Below are 21,280 nucleotides of genomic sequence, written 5' to 3' on the forward strand. Positions count from 1 at the left end.
GGAGTCAGGGCAGGTGGGTGTGCACTGGGTGGAGTCAAGGCAGGTGGATGGCAATGGGCGGAGTCAAGGCAGGTGGATGGCAGTGAGTGGGGGCGGGGCTGGTGGATGGCAGTGGGTGGAGTCAGGGCTGATGGGTATACAGTGAGTGGTAAATGTGCTGCTGCCATGTTGGAAGCCATCACCAAGCACGGGAGAGACCCAATTACAAAGGCAGGTCGACAACAGTGCCCATCTTTTCCTTTCCTGCTGGGTGAGGCCCACAAGGATCTTACTAAACAGCACTGATATGAGACACTGGGATGAGGACAGCTGTGTGTGGCTGCGCATGAGCACCACTTCTCTGAGGAAGTGTGTGTTGGATGCAGTCTGCTCACTAGGTCATATTTTAATTCCAATTTAGGTGAGTTTTTTTGTTTTTTGTTTTTTTTTTTATTTTGTGTAGGGACTCACTACACAGCTTGGACTCATAGTGATCCTCTTGGGGGCCTGCCCTTTAGCTCAGTTGTTTAATTGCCTGCTTAAACAAAGGGAGTCAGGCTCAGGATACTGTGGTTTGATCCCCAAATTCTCATGCCTCAGAGAGCAAATTGGTCAAGAAATGGCCGTGATTCATCCACATGGCTGACACTGACAAAGGATCTACAAACTACGGTACAGGGTTTCAGGATAAATCCTGAGGGACTTGGCTGACCTTATCCGATACAAAAGTTACATTTCTTGTTATATAGGTCTTGCTTTGTCTTGGTCCTAACCATCCAGCAGAAAAGTATAAAAATGAGGTACATAAAGTAAAGCCATATTAATATGCTGAGTTGTGAAAGGTTCAAGTCAACAACTTCTGCAGATAACCCACTGCTATTGTGGACTGCTGGACTGTGTTGGATTGTTTTGCTGAATTCACGCACCTATAGTATTTAGATGCCAATGGAATACCCATTTCTGACAGGACTAAACAAAAAAAGGGGATACAAAGAAAAGACCATTTTGTATTTGTATATACAGAATAGTTAGGATAGACATACAGCTACTTTCTCTTAATTCAATAAGAAAGATTTGTAGTAATAGTGTTTGGACAGGATATCCTGTCTGCTTCTTGTGCTATGGATAACTACTAAGAAGATAACAGTGTACAATGTATTAATTATTGAAACTGTCCTATTTATCAGTTTTGAAACTGTCTCATTGCTATTTATTTCTCAATAAAATAAAATAAAAAAATCCTCATGCCTTACTAGACCTACCCTTAAGGCATCCTGAGCCAGCCAATAAAACAAAAAACAAAAAAATCCCTCCTAGTGACCCTCCTGCTTTCAGCCTCCCCAGCACTGGAATTACAGGTGTGCATCATCATGCTTGGATTCAGTGGCTGGCTCAGCGTGCCCAGGGACAGGGCCAGTGTGGCATGTGGTACCAGTGATCGAACCCTGGCCCCTGCGCTTGCCTAAGCAGACACTTAGTCTGCTGAGCTGTTCTCTCCAGCCCTTTAACTACAATTTAAAAGAAATGGTAAGAGAGAGCCCCAGAGTAAAGCAAATAAACATCCACAGCTTTATAGAGTCAGTTTGGTCTCTAGGCCCTGGGTCCCGGCCACTAACAATGACAGGACTTGATTTACTTTAAGTCATCCAGGTGAGGTGGTCCATGGCTGCATCCCAGCCAACAAGGCTGTATCATAAGTATGGAAAGTGTTGGAGGGCTTGCCAGGAGTGTGTAAGGCCCTGGGTTTGGTTGTTAGCATCAGCACCACCACCATGACCACTACAACAACGCTGGAAGGCTCTCAGTGAGGTGCATGCAGTGAGGCACGGGCCTGGCAGACACTGACCACTGCGTCGCTGTCATACAGCTCCACTACCACGACAGGTGGGGACTCCGCCAGCTCCTTCTCATCTCCGTGCAGCACCAAGTCATTGAACAGCAACATCTGGTTCCAGGTTGGAGACAGAGTCTGGGAAATGACCTGGAAGAAGAGACCGAGAACCATTCAGTTCAGGACACAAGGATTCCTGACCTGGAGAAGCTCCTGTGTCTACCACGTCTCACGAACAGAGTGCTGCTCAATACCCAGTTGCCTAATACTTCCAGCTCCTCAGCAGTGCTGTGAAGGCGGCATGGTCCCCTGCGGAGCACTTCTGTGTGCTACCAGCCGCGCTGTACGTGCCGGTCCATTCAAATTTCTCAATGATCCTGGGCACAGTGATTTGCTCATAGTTTAAAGACCAGGGAACTTAGGCTCATTTGCCCAGTGGGAGCCAGTGGTAGGACCAAAATTTGACCTCGACACGCCAACTCTAAAGCCCTGGCCGCAAACCTCATGTCTCCTCACAAATAAGTGCTAATATTGTTCCATATCGTACATGGGAAAACTGAGGGGAGAGGGTCTAATCACTCTTCATTTATGAAAAAAATTCTGTCACCAAATATCCTAGAGTGTGAAACTCTGATGTTCCTTATAGGAATGGCTTTATGGTATTTGCTTGGAATGCCTCAGGATCCTCTAAGCAATGGTCACCATTTTGCACAGCATACTCCTTTTGTGGGGTTTGCTATGGCAGAAGACTATGACGCTGGTAGTTTCTGTACCCATTTTACAGATGGAGACATCATAGGTCAAGGAAGGACAGACACTCTATAACTCATCTAGAACCAAGACTGAGTCACCCAGGTAGCTTCACAGCCCCCACCAGGCCACTCAAGATGCTTGAGAAGAGAACGCACAATTGGCTCATGTTGTTCTGTGTTGTTACACCAGAACCACGCCAGCTTCGCGGAGCTCAAGGCCACAAGTATTTGCAGGAAGGGCAGGCCTGTACCTGGGAAGCAGGCTGGCCCTGGAGAAAACCCACAGTCACAACTCTGTCCCCCAGGCTCCACGGTCACACGGGTGACTCCACCAGTGACCACACCAGCAGTCACGTGGCTGGGGAAGCTTCCACAGCAGCTCTGCCCTCTATTGCCGCTGCTCACAGGCAGGGCGAGGGGAAAGGCCTGGCCTGGCCAGACTCCAAGCCCCAGAGCCCACACAAAGCTCTCGCTCGCAGTTCTAGCGGAAGCCAACTCCAGTCACTGCACTAAGTCATTGGCACTGCGGTCATGAAATAATATTTTTATGGCTCTTCTTTATGTGAATCATAAAATCACTGTGTTTGCATTTCCTTCCCTTCATTCTTTTTTGATTTTCAAGTATTTTGTGCTGCCAATAAAATGAGGTTCAAAGCAAAAGCGTTTCAGAGGAGACCTAACCTCCTGATGGGGAAGAATGGCATCAGCCAGCAGTAAGCAGGGCCACGGAGCTGCCTGCAGTCACCCCTGTTGGGATCAGCAGCCCAGAAACTGTGTGCTCATGTTCTTGCTTGCTTGCTTGCTTGCTTGCTTGCTTGCTTGCTTGCTTGCTGTAGTAGGGATCAAACTCAGGACCTTGCACTTGCCAGGCAGGCATTTATGTCACTGAGCTATATCCCTGCCCCTCATGTTATTTTGAAGATAGACTTGCAATCTGTCTTGCAGCACGCACCCTGTACTGCCATACTAAAGCACTTCCGACTCCACAGCATCTCTCCTGTGGACACAGGTTGATGTCTTCCTTGACACAAAGGGCAATAAGTGCACTTGTAGGATTCCAGAGACCTGTATCCATCCAGGCATTTGGCGTGTATTTATTTAGTCAGGACCTGCAGTGTGTGAGGTGCAGTACTGGCGCCCAGTGGCTGCTGGTGTGGACGGGCAAATGGGCACTGGCCTGGCTGCAAAGTTGCTCCTGTGTTTAAAAGACCACAGTCACCTTCCAGAGGCACTACAAAGTTCACTCACAGAAGGGCACACTCCTCACCGTGCTGCCGAGGTGGCTGCGCTCAGCCTTGTTTCTTGGGCGCTTCTGCAAAGAACCATGCCTCGAGCTGGCTCGACTGTTATTAGGAGTCACAGTCACACTTAGCTAGCGCACCGACAGGGAGGCCAGCACAGTGGCAGAGGAGAGCTGTGGAACCAGGTCGCCCTTTTGGGAGCACTGGTTTTATTACCTACACAGCGTCCCACTTGATCGAGTGATTTCATTTCTCCAAACTTGAGCTTCTCCATTCAAGCACACTTAGCACCTGCTTTACGGTGTCACTGTGACTGCTGTCTGAGATGACGAGTACTATCTCCTTGGCCCGCAGCAGCTACTCAACAAAGGCTTTCACACACATGTGCACCTATGCTTGCATGCATGTGCACACACACACACACACACACACACACGCACGCACGCTGCATCCCAGACCATACTCATTTATAAATGAGCAAACATTTTCAGCTGGAGTGTAGCTCAGTGCTAAAGTGCTTGCCCAGTACCACAAAATTAAAACAAAACCCAAATGCCTGCCGCCCTCTGGCCTTGGCACCTGGCTCAACCCCGGCCAGGCTTCCATGCTCGGGGAACTGGGCACTGTCCTGATCACAGAGCCCGAGCCACATGCTTCCCTCCCCTACGACGCCCTCCCGTCCTCTCCCTAATGTTCCCTCGAAGCCCCCAGCCCCTCTGCCCTCCTTCTCCACAGCCCTTCTCTACAACAGCCTGTCTCCCTCTCCTATTGTCCTCCAAGTCCAGTTTCCTCAGTGACCTTGCAATAACTGGGCTCCCCTCTTTGAAATTCCCCAGACTACTGAGTCACTTGGTGAAGGGCTGGTTAGCAGGCCCAGCACCGCTGAGGCTGGCTCTTCTGCACACCAGGGGGTCAGGCCATGAGGGTGCCCGTGAGAACTCTGGCCCAGCTGTGCCTGTGAGGATCTGGGTTCTGCTCTCCCCATCACAAAGATTTTGAGGAGGAGGCCTGCCTTCTGCAGACTGGTCCCCTCATCACTAAAACTGGGGAGAAAAACTGGGATCCCTTCTTCCCCAAATGGAAACAAGTGATTCAGATAAACAAACTTGCACCTGGCTGAACATGGGCTTCAGTCTTGGCTCCACCACCACCTAGCTCTAAAGGCTCTGAGCCTTACCTTTATTGCTTGCAGAGTGGGGCTAGTCATGACGCCCACCCGTGGGCTAAGTGGGTGTGCCAAACCATGAATAGGAATTGCTTGGCACCATGTGTGGCACGAGGGGCGATTTTACTAAATGACAGCTGGGATTAACAAAAAATAGGTACCTGTTTCAAAATCAGGGGGGCAAAGTCCAGGGCTCAATGGAAATTATTTTCCCTCTCAATTACTTGATTAACAAAGCCCATCTATTTCTTTGAGATATGGATATAAATCAAATGAAGATACTGGAGATGCAAAATAATGGCATTTATGGCCGTTCCAGGAGCCCAGCTGTCTCCATACTGCCCTCTAGGGTCACTGCAGAGGGTCTGGGATGCCACAAGGTTGTGGCCTCGGAGGATGGTCCACGCTTTGTAAGTCCCCTTATTTTGAGGAAGAGCTACAAACCACGTGGAAGCTGTCTTGGCTGAGCACTGTGTGTGGGGGTGGGGGGTTGTTCCCCTCTGTGAGCTCCACCCATCGCTGTCGTCCTCCAGGTTTTGCTTAACATCACATAGTCAATAAGTAGGACCTTGGGTTAGCACCTGGGCGTCGGGGTTGGGCTTGACGTTTATAGTCGCTGCACTGCACACGACCACTCAAAGGCCAGGGGAGCAACAGGCGCTGTGCTCTTGTTTTCATGCTGTCATGGAATGAGAATGGAATCATCTTCTTCGTGGGGTCTCTCCCAGCTCCCCTCCCAGGCAGGACACAGCTCTCTCCCCTGCTGGAGTGAGGCTCTGTACCGCCTGTTCTACAGGGGAGAATGCCCGTGTCGGGCCTGGGTTGCACGTTTGGGAGCAGCCGGGTCCCACACCCTTCACAGGCTGCCTGGGCTAGCAGCCTGCGCATGCGGGCAAAAGGCTGGGAGGCTGGTTCCCATCATGCTTTCAGCCTGCGCATCATAAATCAAGCACAGTCTAAGCCATCAACAGGGTCATAGACGGTGCCCTGCACGAAAATGTTATCCTCCAGCACCAGCCAATATCCTGGCCACTGTTACTCATTCTCTACACTTAACTCTTCCCATCTTCATGACATCCCTGTCATAAGACGGCCAGCCTGAGAGGCAGTGAGTTGTGGGGTTCGCCTGAAGTCACACAGCTGGAGGGTAGAGGAGCTGGAGAGCAGCCCCAGAGCCCGTGTCCTGCCTTTCCAGACAGGCAGCAGTTACTCGCTCTGTGCAGGAAGCCAGAGAACAGACTGAATCCTTAGAGCACGAGACCTCTTAAGAAAGCACCCGCAAAGGGAGAAAGAACCAAGGAGCAGGGCACACACACCTGTCTCCTGCAACTCCCGGGACAGTTTCTAGAGAAAGGGTTTGAAGTATGGAAGGGTTGAAAGTGTGCAGAGACCCTTAGCCTGGTGTAGAGTCTAGAACTTTCTGGCTGTCAGTAAGAGCACTCCCCCTGCCACCACCACCAGCACTGCTGGGCCCTTCTCCACTGTTCTCCACTGTTCCCGCCTTCACGGTCCTCACCCTGCTCCCAGTGCCTGCCCTCTTCAGGACTGGGGGTTCTGCTCCCCCCACATTCCTCTTTTTCTCCCCACTTCCCTTTGCCTCAGAATTCCCTCCCTCTGCCTTGGGACAGCAGCTCTCAGGGGACAATGGCCCTCGCTCACCTTACCCCTCCTGCACATGCAGAGACCCAGCTGTGTTCCTGTGTCTTAGTTTCTCTTCCCGGTCACAGGCTGCAGAGAAGCAGCTGGTTTCTGCTTACCTTTGTGGTCTGGCATTGCGACAGGAATGTGACCCTGGCAAAGGGGTCAGAAAGCCCATTGCTGTCGGCTGCGATGAGGCCCCGGGCTTGGTACATGTGCGCTCTCAGCTGGAAGACGTGCCGGGCTGGGGAGAGACCACAGGGAGGGCAGGTGTTAGCCTTGGCAGGAGCAGCACACGCAACGTGAGCGTTGCATCTGCAGACAAAGGAAGGTGACTACGGGCACCGCTGTGACTCGCTGGAAGCCTGGGAGAGGACAGAGGAACCACGGATAGAGACCTGCGGGCCAGGCGCTCTCTCATGCTTCTGCTTGTTGTGTATCTTCGTCTTCACAACCACCTGTGCCATCCACATGGTCACCCCCACTGTATAGCTGAGGAAAATGGGCTGTGACGAGGACAAAATACTTCCCAAGGGCGCAGAGCCTGGATTCTACTTCTTCCAAAATCCACTTCTTTTTCTAAAATTTCATAGTTTACTCCCCAGTAATTCTATTTCTGATTTTTCAGGGGACCTATTCCACAAATAGCTTTTATTTCTTTCTTTTTTTTTTTTTTGTGGTTCCAGGGATTGAACTCAGGACCTTGTGCTTGCCAGGCAAGCACCTATTCTACTGAGCCATCTCCCTGGCCCAATAGCTTATATTTCATTAAACTCAATAAATGTCCTGAGATGTCTGTTCAGCCCTCCCTCCTTCCTGCCAGCCAGTGACAGGCTGAGTGCACACTCCTAAGGGCCAGAGCCAAGGCTAGGGCCTCAAGTGGCTGCAGCAGGATTGAGCAAGGAAGAACAGGGCTCAGGGGTGTGTCGGGGAGGATGGAGATCCGTCATGCACACGTACCAATTCCTCACAATGAATGCAGTCTTCTCGCACTGCACAGATGTATGATAAAAACTAAAAATTAAAAAAAAAGCCTACGCAACGTAGAGGCAAGAATGCAGCTGGCTCTGGCCAGCACCCAGGGTCCCCAGCAATGGTGGCCAAATTGCTGCGGGGCTTGAGGCCTGACTGAGGGAGGAATGCCCAGCAGTGCACGCACAAACTATGAAGATATGAGCGCAAAGTGCCAGGAGGATACAACTGAATCAAGTTTGCGAAGGACAGAGGGATGCTGGGGAGGCCGCCCTGCCTGCTGTGGTGGGAAGTTCGAAGGATCAGGTCTCACACGCTGCTGGAGAGACTGGCTTGAGGGTGGGAGAGGCACTGCAGCAGTTGGTGCCACGTGGCTTGGTCCCCAAGTGGAGGAGGGGTGCAAAAGAGCAGGGCCCCTGAAGGCGATTCCTTCCTTGATGGTCCTGAGACCCAAGGACTAAAGGGGGACCTGCTCCCATTCCTGTCCCCCCACTCCATGCTGCTGCCTGGCTACCATGGAGACCATCATGGAGCACGAGAACTCAACAATGTTATCACTGTTGGTCTGCTGAGCTATCTTGCAGGCCCCTCGTGTCAACTTTAGCATGCTACACAGTGGCAAATTTCTCACCCGGAAAAGAACTTGAGACTGTCCCTCAGCTGCCTTGAAATGACTAATCCTGGAAACAGAGTCCTCCAAAGAATTTGGAAACTTGAACTCTGAGTCTTTTCCAATTAAGTCCAGTTACACACAGCATGGTGTCGCTAAGCTCTGATCAAGTCAGGGAATGAAGAGTGACTACTTTGGACTCAGTTTTAAAGGTTCCCTGATTGCACTGATCAACTGATGGGTGTATTCACCAATGAGTGCCACACCCCATGATCCAATCACCTTCCAAAACCCACCTCTGAACATGTGAGGTACTGGAGGGACAGTTTATATCTAAGCCATAACACACAGTTAATACGTGATGGCGCAAACTATCTCCAAACTCTTTCTTTCCAGTGTTTTCCATCCTTCTGTTAGAAAAGTATTTGTTTCTGTGGACCTATGTGACAATGCCTCAGATGGCACGGGGTGTGCATACTGGGAGGATTTGCTTGGGCCCTACCGGAGAAGGAGCCCCTTGAAATGACGACGGTAAGCAATGCAATGGTCAGTAGATGATGCAAAGATTTTCTGGGAGAAACGTGTTAGGGGCTAGCTCATGGATTCTTTTTTTAATGTATTTGGTACAGGGACTCACTATGCAGCTCACACTTGTACTGCTGATCCTCCTGCTTTCAGCCTCTCCATCACTGAGATTATAGGTGTGCGTTACCATGGCTGGTCTTGGTGGCAGGCTCAGCACACCCAGGAGTGGGGCTGGCATGGCAGTGGTGCGGGGATCAGACCCCAGTCCCTGCACTTGCCTAAGAAGGTGCTTAGTCTGCTGAGCTATCTCACTGGCCCCTCATGTATTCTTTAGCGGACTACACAGTGGCAAATTTCTCATCTGGAAAAGAACTTGAGACTGTCCCTCAGCTGCCTTGAAATGACTAATCCTGGAAACATAGTCCTCAACAAGCATCCCTGAACAGCTCTGGGGAGAGGAGGATTACTCAGTCCAAGTTCCTGTATTTTGAGGCCTTGAGTCCCACTAGCTCTGTTCCTTGGAATGAACTAGCTCTCACCCAGGTGTCCTTCTCTTTTTCTGCAGAGCATCTCCCTGACCTTCAGGAGAGCTGTGTGTGATTGTTCCTGAGGGTCAGCGTCTCCTCTCACTCATGTGACTGTGCCTGAGGGTCAGCGTCTCCTCTCACTCATCTACGCCGCCACTACCTTTCCCACTGTGCCTTCCATGTTTAGATGCTACCTCGGTTACTTTTCTCTTGTTTGTGGGCAAGTACCCAACACCCAAAACAAAGGAAAGGTTTACTTAGCTCACAGTTAGTGGAGGTTTCAGTCCATGCTTAGCTGGCCGCAAGGCAGAGCGGCACATGGAAGAAGGCAGCAGTTCATGGCAGTGGCAAAGAGCAAGAGCAAATAGCAGGATCAACAGCATCAATGGCAACAGAGAGCAAGCCTGTCTATCTCTCTGCCTCTCTTATGTTACATTCAGGCTATCTGCCCCAGGCTGGGTGTAGCACTCACACCCATAATCCCAGCTGTACTCAGACCCATAATCCTAGCAATACTCAGACCATAATCCCAGCCTCAGATCATGAATTATTCACAAACTGTAGAACTGCGCCTCAATGACTGTGTGAGGCTTTGGGGGAACAAATACACACAAACCCTAACAGACGCAAGCTAATTATTCACAGCATGGGTATTCTCTGGGGCATGGAACTCTCCAGCTGGTATGGAGGGCAGCCAAAGCCATCAATGTCAGGGCACAGCAGGAGAGGTTTATCAGGTCACCCCATGAAAACGACATGCTGCAGGGGACTGGAAAGCACGGGGGAAAGACTCCCCCTACCCCTACATTTTCAGCAGCTAGAACAGCAAGCATGTCTTGGTCTTTGGGTCTCTAGAGATAGTATCTACAGAAACAGGAAACAGACTTGGTGTGGCTGTTATTTACTCCAAAACAGAAGCTCTTGCAAGACAGGATGGAAAACAGTTAAAAGAGAGGAGCAGGACTCGGAGAGGACTTGCTCCATTATTTATTAGCTGCGTGCTATAGCTTAGGTCTCAGATGTCCCCCCAGAGCCTGATGTGTGCTGAGGCAGGGCTTCTGGAAGGCGACTGAATCGTGGGGCACCGCACCCATCCCTGGACTCATCCCCTGGTAAGTGTGTCTCTGAATGCAGCTCTGGAAGGCGGGCCTGGTCAGAAGAGGCGGTCCCTGCCAGCCCTTCTCTTCTTCCTGCTTCCTGTCTTCCACGATGCGATCAGTTTTCCTCCACCCAAGCCTTTCCCCCAGGTCTTTCCTTCTGTCCTGGAGTCAGCCTATTACAAACTGAAACCTCAAAAAGCACTGAGCCCAAATAAACCTCGCCTCCTTTGAGTTTTGGGCGTGGGGTGTCTGTCCCATCCACAAGAAAGCGACTAGGGCCTTGTGTGCTCCTAGGCAGCTTTCAAGCATCTCTGATACAGACGCTCTCCATTTGCAATATCAACCTGCCGGTGATGATGTGGGAAATAAAGAAGCTGTCCTCTATGAGGCACAGGGTACCGTGCGTGGGAAGGAATGGGTAGTATGCACCAGCCCTCCCTCCAAACACCACATTGCTCCTGCCCATTGACATGGGGTACAGACACCACGGCTGGGGCACTGCCAGTCCCTCCCAGGACCCTGTCTTCTCTGACTCCTGGTCCACTTAGATTCCTTGGCAGTCCAGGTTACTCTATGTGTAGGAGCCTTGCACTAGGACATGTGGATGTGGACACTGCTCTCCAGAGTTTCTGGTACTGGCTGTATTCAAAACTCAGCTTCAGTAGCCAGAAGCTAAAACTGCATCTGCTGCATCTGATTCAGCAGCCAATACCGTGGAAATTAAAGCCATCAGGAAATGGGAAGCCAAATGCATTTGCAAGTCTGTAATGTCTATACTGAAATTCAAAATTGTATGAAAAGATAAGTGCGCTGACGTGAAAATAACTACATGGAAGAAAGGATTTCTTCAAGTGTGCTGACTGGTAAACCCAGTCAAGGACTGAGCTAAAAAGACATGAGTGATAGGGCCGGCCAGATAGCTCAGTGGACTAAAGCACCTGCTTAGGCAGAGCACAGTGGCCAGAGTTCAATCCTTGGTGTGCCATGCCTGCCCTGCCCCCTGGGGCACACTGAGGTGGTGACTGAGACTAGGCATGGTGGGGCCCGTAATCCCAGTGCTTGGAAGGCTGAAAACCGGAGGATCACTATGAGTCCAAGCTGCATAGTGAGACCCTGTAGACCCTGTTCTAAATACATTTAAAAAAAAAAAAAGAAAGAAAAGAAAAAGAGAAATATGAGGGACACCACCAGGATTTCTCTCCACTGGTACCAGAATCTGGTCACCACTGGGACTTGGGAATAGATCAAAACCTCCACGCCACGTACAAAGGAAAGCCTGCCTCAGCGCCCGAATCCATACCACTGAAGAACTCATTAACACTAACATGGAGACTCCACCTATCTAGTCTGCCTACAAAGAAACTCAAGGTGGTTTCCCTCCATCAACAGGAAAGCATAAATGTTTACTCCAGATGTGCTTAAAGACTTCTCTACACTTTTAAATGGAACATTGAAACTAAGGAGGAACACTTTGGAACTGGGACAGAGAAGGTAAATACGCTGGCCTAAAATAATGTGCCAACAGCTCGGGCAGGCTGCCTGCCCACTGTCTGCTCACAGGCCCACCAGAGGCACCCGACGCCCCACTGCCCCCGAGCCCGTACCTGGGTAGAGCAGGCTGGATGGAGGGCGACGAGCGCCGGCTGCTGTGGAGGGCAGCTCTGCCTCATAGCCTGCTGGCAGGTTGTCCAACATGGCGCCGGAGAATCCTGTGGGGCCCAGCCACAGGTACACGTCGACCTTGGCCTGCACTGCCCACCCTGCTGGACGTTTCCCAGGGAGCTGGGGAAAGGCGACAAGGAAGACTGCTTGAGACACCCGGAGGTTTGTTCAGAGATCTTCAGAGACTCTGCTTATGTCACAACAGGAGAAATGAGCGCGGTTAGCGCAACGCACAGCTTCAGAGGCGGATCCAGGTTTGCGGGGCCTGAGGCTTAACTGCACCTCCAAGTCCTGGGTCTGTTGAAGCTAAGAGGTGGATGTATTTACTGCCTTCATTTATGGATGAGGGAACTTGGGCTCAGAAAGGTTAAACAAACTGCCCAAGATGCTTCAGTTCTTGGTGACAGAGCCGAGGCGCCAACCCGGAAGAGATGATCCCACAGTCCTGCCTCTGAACCCCCAGCCCACATCTCCACCACACCGAGGAAAATCCCCAAATCCAAGAGTTCTAAACCCAGCTTCCAGTTCTTTGCTTCACTCAGAAGAGCTCCATGCTCCTCTTTCCGTGGCAGGACTCTGAGCTCCCGAAGGAAGCTGTCTTCCCACACCTTGTGGCCTTGACCGGAACCCTTCATCCTGCTGTGCTATTCCGGCTCCCTGACCACTGTTTCTGCTCTTGAGAATGCACTCAGATTTGTGAGTGTGCTTGATTTTTGTGTTCATGTTTATATCTGCGTATGTGGTGAGTGTGCATATATACACGTGTGTGTGCATGTGTGTGTGGTGCACAGACTCCTGAGACCCGGATGGAAAAGACAATGCTCAAGCAGGCCGCAGGACTCCTTTGTTTTGCACCCGCAGCAGCAGCTCCACAGAGCCCCTGCCCCCACCTACAGAGCCCAAGCCCGAGGCCGGCTTCCGCGCAGGGCGGCTGACACAGCCAGCCTTCTGTGAGTAGCTGGTGGCTATTAAGAAACTGTTGTCTCTTCAGATTCTGTGGACTCTTCTAATTGCCTCTTCAGAATTTCCTATCAGTCACTCTTGTCTCCTACTCCACTTCCTTTCCTTGGGGATCACAAGATCCCATTAGGACAGGCTAGAACCTGCCTGCCGATTTCCAAGGCCCTGGGGTGAGCCCCTGACTCCAAGCTGAGCATCGCTGTCCGTTCACCTTCCTATCTTGCTCTGTGGGTTCCAGAAGTGGATTTGGAGCAACTCAAGTGTGCACTACTGGAAGTGCTAGTGAGCTTCTGCTGAGGGCGTGGACCAGGAGACCATCACAGCACAGAGACAGCCTGGCCCCTCCAGAGCTCAGAACGAGGGAGATCTAAGGGATCAGAGAGGAGCTCCCCTCTCCTCTCTCTCCTCTCTCTCCCCCTCTTATTCCTTCTCTCATTCTCATGCTGAGGACTGATCCCAGGGCAATACAACCTTTGTCCCTTCTACATTAACGGGGCCCTGAAGAACAGAAGCTGCCTGAAATCCTGAGTAGCTCATCTGGGGAATTGGGTTTGGTGAATGCATGTTTGAAAAGCCAGATGTTTCCTGCTACAGGACTCCTTGGACCTCCTACCTCATTGGTGGACACTGAAACTCCAGTTTCCAAAGCTACACCTACCACTTCCAAAGGTGTGTGGACATGGGACATTTACAGAGCCATTTAAAGACAGCTGGGAACAGAATAAACTTTGAGACAGCTCTGGCCTAAAGGTGCATCAAGATTTACGGTCTATGCTTTTCTTCCTGCCTTCTAATTCTTCACTAGGAAATGAGAATGAGTATCAGGTGTGGGATGACTGGGACTCCCTGGCCCAGGTCTTGCCTTTTTCAGGCTTGCCAGTTCCAGGAGGACAAAGGGGCATAAAAGGAGGGGTTAGGAAGTTAAAATCAGGGGTGGCAATCAAAGCAGGGCTGAGAACAGTTTTGCTGAGTCATCTTATCAAGATCCTTCAAGATCCTTCATCATGTAGACAGAATAGAATTCAGCAAGACCAGAAAGTTACCACGGGCAACAGAGATAAAAAAGAGAGTTGGGATTTACAGACGTACTGCCTCCAATAATACACATGTGAAGAATGCCGCAGTGTTCTCTGCTCTCAGTTACGGATAGCCTCTGGCTTTATTTGAGAGCTCTTCTTTGCTCTAATTTAAATAGTGCCAGGACATATCAAAATATTTAAGAGACAGTAACTTTATACTACTTTCTAGTATTTTTAGCATGGGGTTTTTTTTGTAATAATTTGCTATTTTTAAGACAAACGTGTTTTGCCTTAGCATTCCTTAAATGGTGAAATTTAAAGAAAATATCTAATATTTGTTTAGAATGACTGGTAATTTTTTCATTTATAGTTTTATGTCAGTGAGTTCAAGAGTTATTTTATAACCTCACAAAAACTAACATGTCACATCACAAAGCACTGACCGAATGTGAAGGGGACACACAATGACAGCAGCATTCTCCAGGGTGTAGGGTGCACCGTTGTTCACACGCTAGTGCTTGCTAGGTGGTTACTGTGGGTGACAGATAACTATGTGCTCTTTGCTTGGATTTCTTCACCTGATCCTCACAACCATGAATAAAAATGGGGTGAATGTTCTTGTCCACGATCTTAACAGCCTGTAAACACTGACCCTGGAATTCTGAGATGGGCAGAATTCCGTCCCCTCCAATTTCACATGCTGATGTCCTGTTTCTTCATGCTCAGCTTGTTGCCTTGCTTGGAAATAGGATTACTGCAGATGGAGTTATTCTAGTTAAAATGGCACGGTGCTGGGGTAGGGTGGGCCTGGAAGCCTGCCTGAAGAGACAGGAACGCGGACACACAGGGATCGCCGTGTAAAGAGCAGTGCTAGCCCTAGCCAAAGAACTGCCTGAAACAGTCCCAGCCCGGGCCCTGAAGAATGGAAGTTTCTTGACGCAGTAGTGGCTCTTCTGGTTGGGGACCGTTTCCTGGCTGCGGGGCTCTGTGGCCTCCTAACTCGCTGGGTGCTGTGAGCCTCCAGAGGTCCTAAAGCCACCCCTGAAGCCCCTACGACATCTCTCTCCCTGACATCTTCAAAGCAAGCATGGTCCTGTCAACATCTTGAGCCAAGATCTCTGCTCTTTGGGATTGTAGGGAATACGAAGTTTCTGCTGCCAGGTCAGTCAGTGTGCGAAGCTTCAGCGCAGCAGCTCTAGCAAACTGGGGTGGGTTCCAGTCCAGCATCACCTGCCCTCAGAGCCCGTGCTTGTGGGGGCGCCTTTCATCCTCTGGTCTCGCCCCTTTCCTCCCCCTGCCTGCCCTCCCCTCCCTTGCTTCCTCTCCCTCCTCTTCCGCTTGCTCTTTCTCCCCTCTTTCCCTCTCTCTTCCGCCATCACCAGCTCCATGGTGACCCCCAAGCACTGGCAAAGCTCTCTCACGTGAGCAGGTCTTCTGTCCCCTGTGAAGCAACGCTTTCTTCACCTGTCCCTCATCTGAGAGGAACCTGAGCATGCTCACCCTGCCCCTGGGGGCAGCGAGGAACCAGAACTGAAACTGGCAGGACAGTTGGGAAATTCGTCAGGAGATTCCTGTTCTTGTTGCTCATCAGTGATAACAGTACGGCTTAGAACCACTTTTCTTCATATTTGCTTATTTTTATTTGCTGGGCTACAAATGTGTTTGTGGAAGGGGTAAAATACCCGGCCACCATGTCTATGAGAGCCCCCTGAGAGAACCTGGGGCCTTCTCATTGTAAAGTAAGCACAGACCTCAGTTCGTTCAGGCTGTCATTGTTTGTGCATGTGACACTGGGGATTAAACTCAGGGCCTTCACACTTCACACTGAGCTAGATCCTTTGCCCCTTTTTTATTTTGAGACAGGGTCTCACTAAGTCACTAAATTGCCCGGGTGGGATTGAACTTGTTATCCTGCTGCCTCTGCCTCCCATAGTACTGGAATTACAGGCATACCACACCACACTGGGCTAGCACTGTCATATTTTTACAATCTAAAGTCACTAGAATACCAGATACAGTAGTGGATGCCTGGAATCCCAGCATTCAGGAGGGTAAGTTAGGAGGATCGCTGTGAATTTGAAGCTAGACTGGGCTACATAATGAGTTGAAGGTAAACCTAAACTATAAAGTGAGACCTTGTCTCAAAAAACCCAAAAATAAAAAATATTAAAAAATATAAAGTCACCATGAATCCAAAACTGGAGTTCTATTCCTCTTGTGGTTTTCTTTTTAATTAATATGTATTAACTATATATATTTAATGAGGTCCATTCTGAAAATATAGATAACTCATAAAAAATCCACCATGGACAGATTACACAAGAGAACAGTCCATGAGGAACTAAGAGAAAAATGTTCATTTTCACTAGTAACCAAATAAATAAAAATCAAAGCCCCCTAAGATGCAGTCCTTGGCTTCCAAAATAAAAAACCGTGCATGCACCCGGTGACACGGTGACTGGAAGATCAGGATGGCTTTGGCCCCAAGGTGGTCTCTTGGGTTGCAGTTTGATCAAGACAGGTAGAAGTTCTAGCTGTCCTCCTACCTTCGAAAGCCCTGGGAAGAGTCAAAGATACGGACCTGGACTGGGAATTCTGAGCCACTCAAGAAAAATAGAACTTTCTCACCTTGTAGTCAAAAATAGAGCAGACTTACTTTGAGGAAATGAGTTTTGATCTTCCCACAGTGCCTGCCCATCTGCTCCCTGGCGGGGGAGTAGAGCAGGTCTTTGGCGGCGACGCGGGCGTATGCCACTCTCCTGTTGTTGCTCAGCATCCAGATGAAGACATCAGGGATGGTGTGCTGCGGCTGCGTGCGGAGGGAACGGGGCTGGGTGGGCTGGTGTCGGGCACACGCACCTCTAGCATCCATTCCCCTCTCTCGAAAGAGTCCCTCTCCTGCAAAATGCTCTGTACTGTGATCCCGGGTCCTTCAACATCTGGGCAATCAAACAAGCTTAGTGCCACTTCCTCAAAAGAGAAGCCCCAGGTCATGAAGCACATGTAAATCCCATAGGCCACACTGCACCCTGGGCTCTGAGCTCACTCCTGGCCTATGGCTTGGCACCTTTGATAGCCTGCTTCTCTCTATTTGGAGGACAAATATTTTCTACAACCTCCCATGGATTTGTTTTTCTAGTGCAGTAACATTTAGCTTCAAAGTGCTAGACCTCTTAGAGTCAGGTAACCTTTCCAAAATACTCAAAAGAAAAGACAAAGACAAACGTACATGATGTCCCTGAGTGGCCTTCCACCTGATCTCAGGAAAGGAAGGCAAGTCTTCAAGAAATCTGATACACAGAATACAATCGCCAGGTATGCTAGTTAGGTAGTTACTTCAGATAAGCCCAAGATGTGCAGAAAAATAGAATTTAAACTTCTACTAATCAAGATAAGAACTGCATATATATTTTTTGACAACAAATGATATTTTATTTATACTTTTACAAAGTTAGTAACATATGACACAAGGTTTTCTAGTGACTAATAGCTGACTTTAACCAGACAGGATGTTTATCTCAGGACCGAGATAGCGTGTTTGCTTTAGGCATTGAGGCCCAGTCCTGACTACACATATTCGATTGATTTCCTAGCTTCCATGGCTTCCAACATATCCCTCTTTTTATTTTGTTTTGTCAGAGATATGTGTTCTATTGCAGTTAGAGGAGCTGTATTTGGAGAAGTCTCTAAAGGACCTTTTGCATACAAAAGATAGTTAGGATAGATATCCTGCTACTTTCTCTTAGTTCATTGAGAAGAAAGGTTTGTGCTAAGAGTGTTTAGACTACTACGTATGACCTGTCTGTATACCATGTCTATATCTTGTAGTATGAATGACTACTATGAAGACAACAATTTGCAATGTATTAATTATTGAAGCTGTCCTATTCTGTTTCGAAACTGTTTCATTGCATTTTATCCTTTTTTCTCCTTAAAATGAATTTTAAAAAGGTAAAAAGTGCAGGCTGGGGAGATAACTCAGTGGTCTAAGTGTCTGCCTCCCAAGTGCAAGGACCCAAGTTTGAGCTCCAGTAACAAAGGCCACACCAGCCCCAGAGCCCTGGGTTCACCAGGCCACAAAAACCAGGCGTGGTGGCACACAGCTGTAATCCCAGCGCGGGGAGGCTGAGACAGCAGGATCACTAGGAGTCCAAGCTGCGCAGCGAGACCTTGCACCAAATAAATAAATAAATAAATAAGTGATCTTTTTTAAAGATAAGAAGAGCAGATCTCCACACCAAGTTTCCCACTACACTGTGAGTGTTGAAATGACAATTTATGAATCAATCTATCAAAACAGGAAGGCGCTGGCCCTTCATGAAGTAGGGTGTGCTGCTCCTGAGCTGGCAGTAGGGGGTCTGTTTTGCTCCCCACCAGCACTCAGACAGAACTGGCCCGGAAGTGCCATCTTCTCTCTGACCTGCTAGTGGAGATGGGGCAGTTTTCCTGGCCCGGCCCAATCAGTCACTGACTTGCACACTTCAGGCCTGGTTTAAACCTTCTGGCTCCTCACCAAAATTCCCACATTTATTGACTGCCTGTTCCTCTCCTGCATGTGGCTCCAGGGAATGACTGATTTGGGGGACAACTCTAACTTGCAAGACTAACAGCAGTAAATCTCTACTTCTCCCTGAGAACTTTCTCACAAACCTGATTTAAGAAGTTTCTACATGTTTACAGGCTTCAAGAAAGAGCTTCAGTGTCTGACAGATGCAAATACAAGGGCCCTTTCAACAGCATTCTGGAAGACCCTGCCTACAACTAAGTTTAAAATGAGATGCTGTGGGACCTTTACGTTAGGGCAAGTGCAGGGTCCTGAGTTTGATTCCCTGAACAACAACAAAATAATAATCATTAGGGCCAGGTTAGATCTTCTTAAAGTTGAACCTGATCACAGTTCCCATGATGAGGGCCGGAGAGATAGCTCAGCAGACTAAGTGCCTGCTTAGGCAAGCACACAGGGATCAAGGTTCGATCCATGGTACAGCACACTGTGCCAGCCCCGCCCTTGGGCATGCTGAGCCAGCAACTGTGTACGGGTGTGCTGGTGTAGTGAGACTCTGTAACAAATACATTAAAAAAAAAAAAAAAAGACCACAAAGTTCCCATGATGGCAGTTAGTATTTTGATTTTTCTTGAGTCAAAGAGGAAGAATGATTTTTATTTTGAAGGATAGAGAGACTTTATAAAAAGCAATAAAACCACACTTTTTAATTTAAACAATCTGTCTCATCCCTAAGTGAGTAGCACCTGAGTACTCAGCATGCTTGGCGAAAACATCAACCTATCTTTTACACCTAGCCCCACCAGGCTTCTTGAAGGAGCCATTCATCTAATCTCAACAGCTTGCCTTTGGAGTTGTTTACCTCATCAACCAGGAAGCGGATTTTCCCCACAAAGTTTTGGGCTTCCTGGATCATTTCATCAAGAGAGAACTTTTTCTTCTGCTGCTGAATGACGCCCTTGGCTTCCTTAGCCATCGCCTCCTAAAACAAGACAAGAGTCAGTGTAGATCTTTCTAGAAGTCTGGACCATGAACACTGCCTCGGTGCTGCAGAGCCTTCCTTCCCGTGTGGCAAGCTCACACAGGACCCTGGGTCAGGGTCTACTGCTGTGTACCACTGACTTGAGTAGCAGAGGCCCAGAAAGGACAGCGGCTTGCCAAGGGTATCCGGCTTTCTGAGCCGGGGCATGGATCTAGACTTCCTGCTGAAGTGTACTGAGTTCTTAGTCTGTGGCAGGCAATATTCCAACCACTTTATTAGTCCTTCTCCATCTTCAATACCTGATGAGGTGGGAACAGTCAATCTCATTTTAAGGCTTAGAACACAAAGAGCTGCAGCCTTGAGCAGAAGAGCTAGAGCTGGCCCTGAGCCAGGTCCAGACCTTGCGTCCTTAGTTACCGCACTCAGCTGCCCATCCTGGAGCCTCAGGTGCTCCCATCCCAAGCCTACCCGTCCTGCCAGAAGCACTGCCTGGGAGCCTGTGGCGTGGCTGGAACATCGGAAAGCATTTTGATTCATTTATTCAGCCCATATTTGAGGCTTAGGGAAGACTAAAACTCAAGCTCTACAGCAGCCCTGTGTGAGCTGGCCCTGTCCCCTGCTGCTTCTCATAGCTGCCCTTCCTCGTTCACTGTGCCCAGGTACTCTGGTTCTCAGGAGGTGCAAGGACAACCACACTGGCTCACCCTGTGGCAGGGCCCTGGCTGTGCTTCCTCTTGGTCAAGGGCTCTTCCTCAGCTCCCATGGCTTGAATTTAAGTGTCACTATGGTGTTGTTTCCACATACTTTCCTGAGCACCATGGATTTAAGGATTTCTCCCACAATCACAATATAATTTTCATGTGTTTGCTGTTCACCTGTCATCTGTCTTCTCCAATGCACTATACACTGCTCTAGGACAAGGACCTGCTCCATCCTGTCCTTTCCTCGTGGTCTCACTGTCTGGCAGAGACACTGTCACGTATCTGTGATACAGCACATTCTTGGCACATAGAAGGTGCTAAATGCTTATGGAATGAATGAACCTGCTAATCTCTACCTTCCTAAAGGACAGGCACTGAGTCCTTTCAGCTCTTCATTCCCCTCACGTAGCACAGTGCCTGGCACATGGGAAGCCTTCTGAGATGTTGATGGAGAACTGAACGCCCAGTACCTACCAGGAAATGTGCTGGGAGACAAGGGCGGGACCGGCTCAGACTTAATGACTCCTGTCCCCTTGGCTTGGACAGTTTGGTGAGATGAAAACAATACATGTAAATAATTAAGTAGGCAAAGTATCATGAGACCTTCAGGGTCGAAGCTAGGCTTTACGGAGGTTGTGCCATTTGAGCTGAATCTTAAAAGGCGATGAGAATTCCCCAGAGGATAAGAGAGTCCACAGCATTGCAACACAAAAACACAGAGGCAGTAAGGAGAGCGGGGCTGGGGTGCTGTGTGGAGCACCCCATGGATTGTGCAAAATAAATCAAGACCTTACTTTATCAGTGATTGAGAGACTTCAGTGATTGCTTTAAATACAATCAGATTCATGCTTAAGACTCTTACAATTGTGGTAGGGAAAATGGGTTGGAGGACAACTACTAAAGCAAGCCCAGGCCAAAGGGCTAAGGATGTGCTTAGTGACTGGGGGACAGAGATGTAGAGGAAGTCCCAGTGTTCGAGGCACAGAACCAACAGGACCTGGCATCAGATGGCTTCTAAAGTGAGGGACAAGAGTCTACCTTGAGTTGGGCACAGTGACACGGGCCTATAATTCCAGAACTCTGGGAGGCTGAGGCAGGAAGATCACAAATTT

At 49.3% G+C, this 21,280-nt stretch overlaps 1 protein-coding gene across 4 annotated transcripts in view; it reads right to left on the reverse strand.

Moving 5' to 3' along the window:
- Fer1l6 (fer-1 like family member 6) overlaps positions 1–21,280 on the reverse strand; it is a 170,277-nt gene that overhangs the window by 63,574 nt on the left and 85,423 nt on the right. For all 4 annotated transcript variants that reach the window (XM_023718786.1, XM_004634457.2, XM_023718789.1 and 1 more), the window contains 5 exons: positions 19,348–19,467; positions 16,638–16,790; positions 11,945–12,122; positions 6,726–6,850; positions 1,826–1,960 (listed from right to left, as the gene is read on the reverse strand). In XM_023718786.1, the coding sequence (XP_023574554.1) occupies positions 1,826–1,960; positions 6,726–6,850; positions 11,945–12,122; positions 16,638–16,790; positions 19,348–19,467 (711 nt within the window). The remainder of the gene's footprint in view (positions 1–1,825; positions 1,961–6,725; positions 6,851–11,944; positions 12,123–16,637; positions 16,791–19,347; positions 19,468–21,280) is intronic.

The sequence above is a fragment of the Octodon degus genome, unplaced genomic scaffold (assembly GCF_000260255.1).
Source record: "Octodon degus isolate 3935 unplaced genomic scaffold, OctDeg1.0 scaffold00062, whole genome shotgun sequence".
In the NCBI taxonomy this organism is placed as follows: Eukaryota; Metazoa; Chordata; class Mammalia; order Rodentia; family Octodontidae; genus Octodon; species Octodon degus.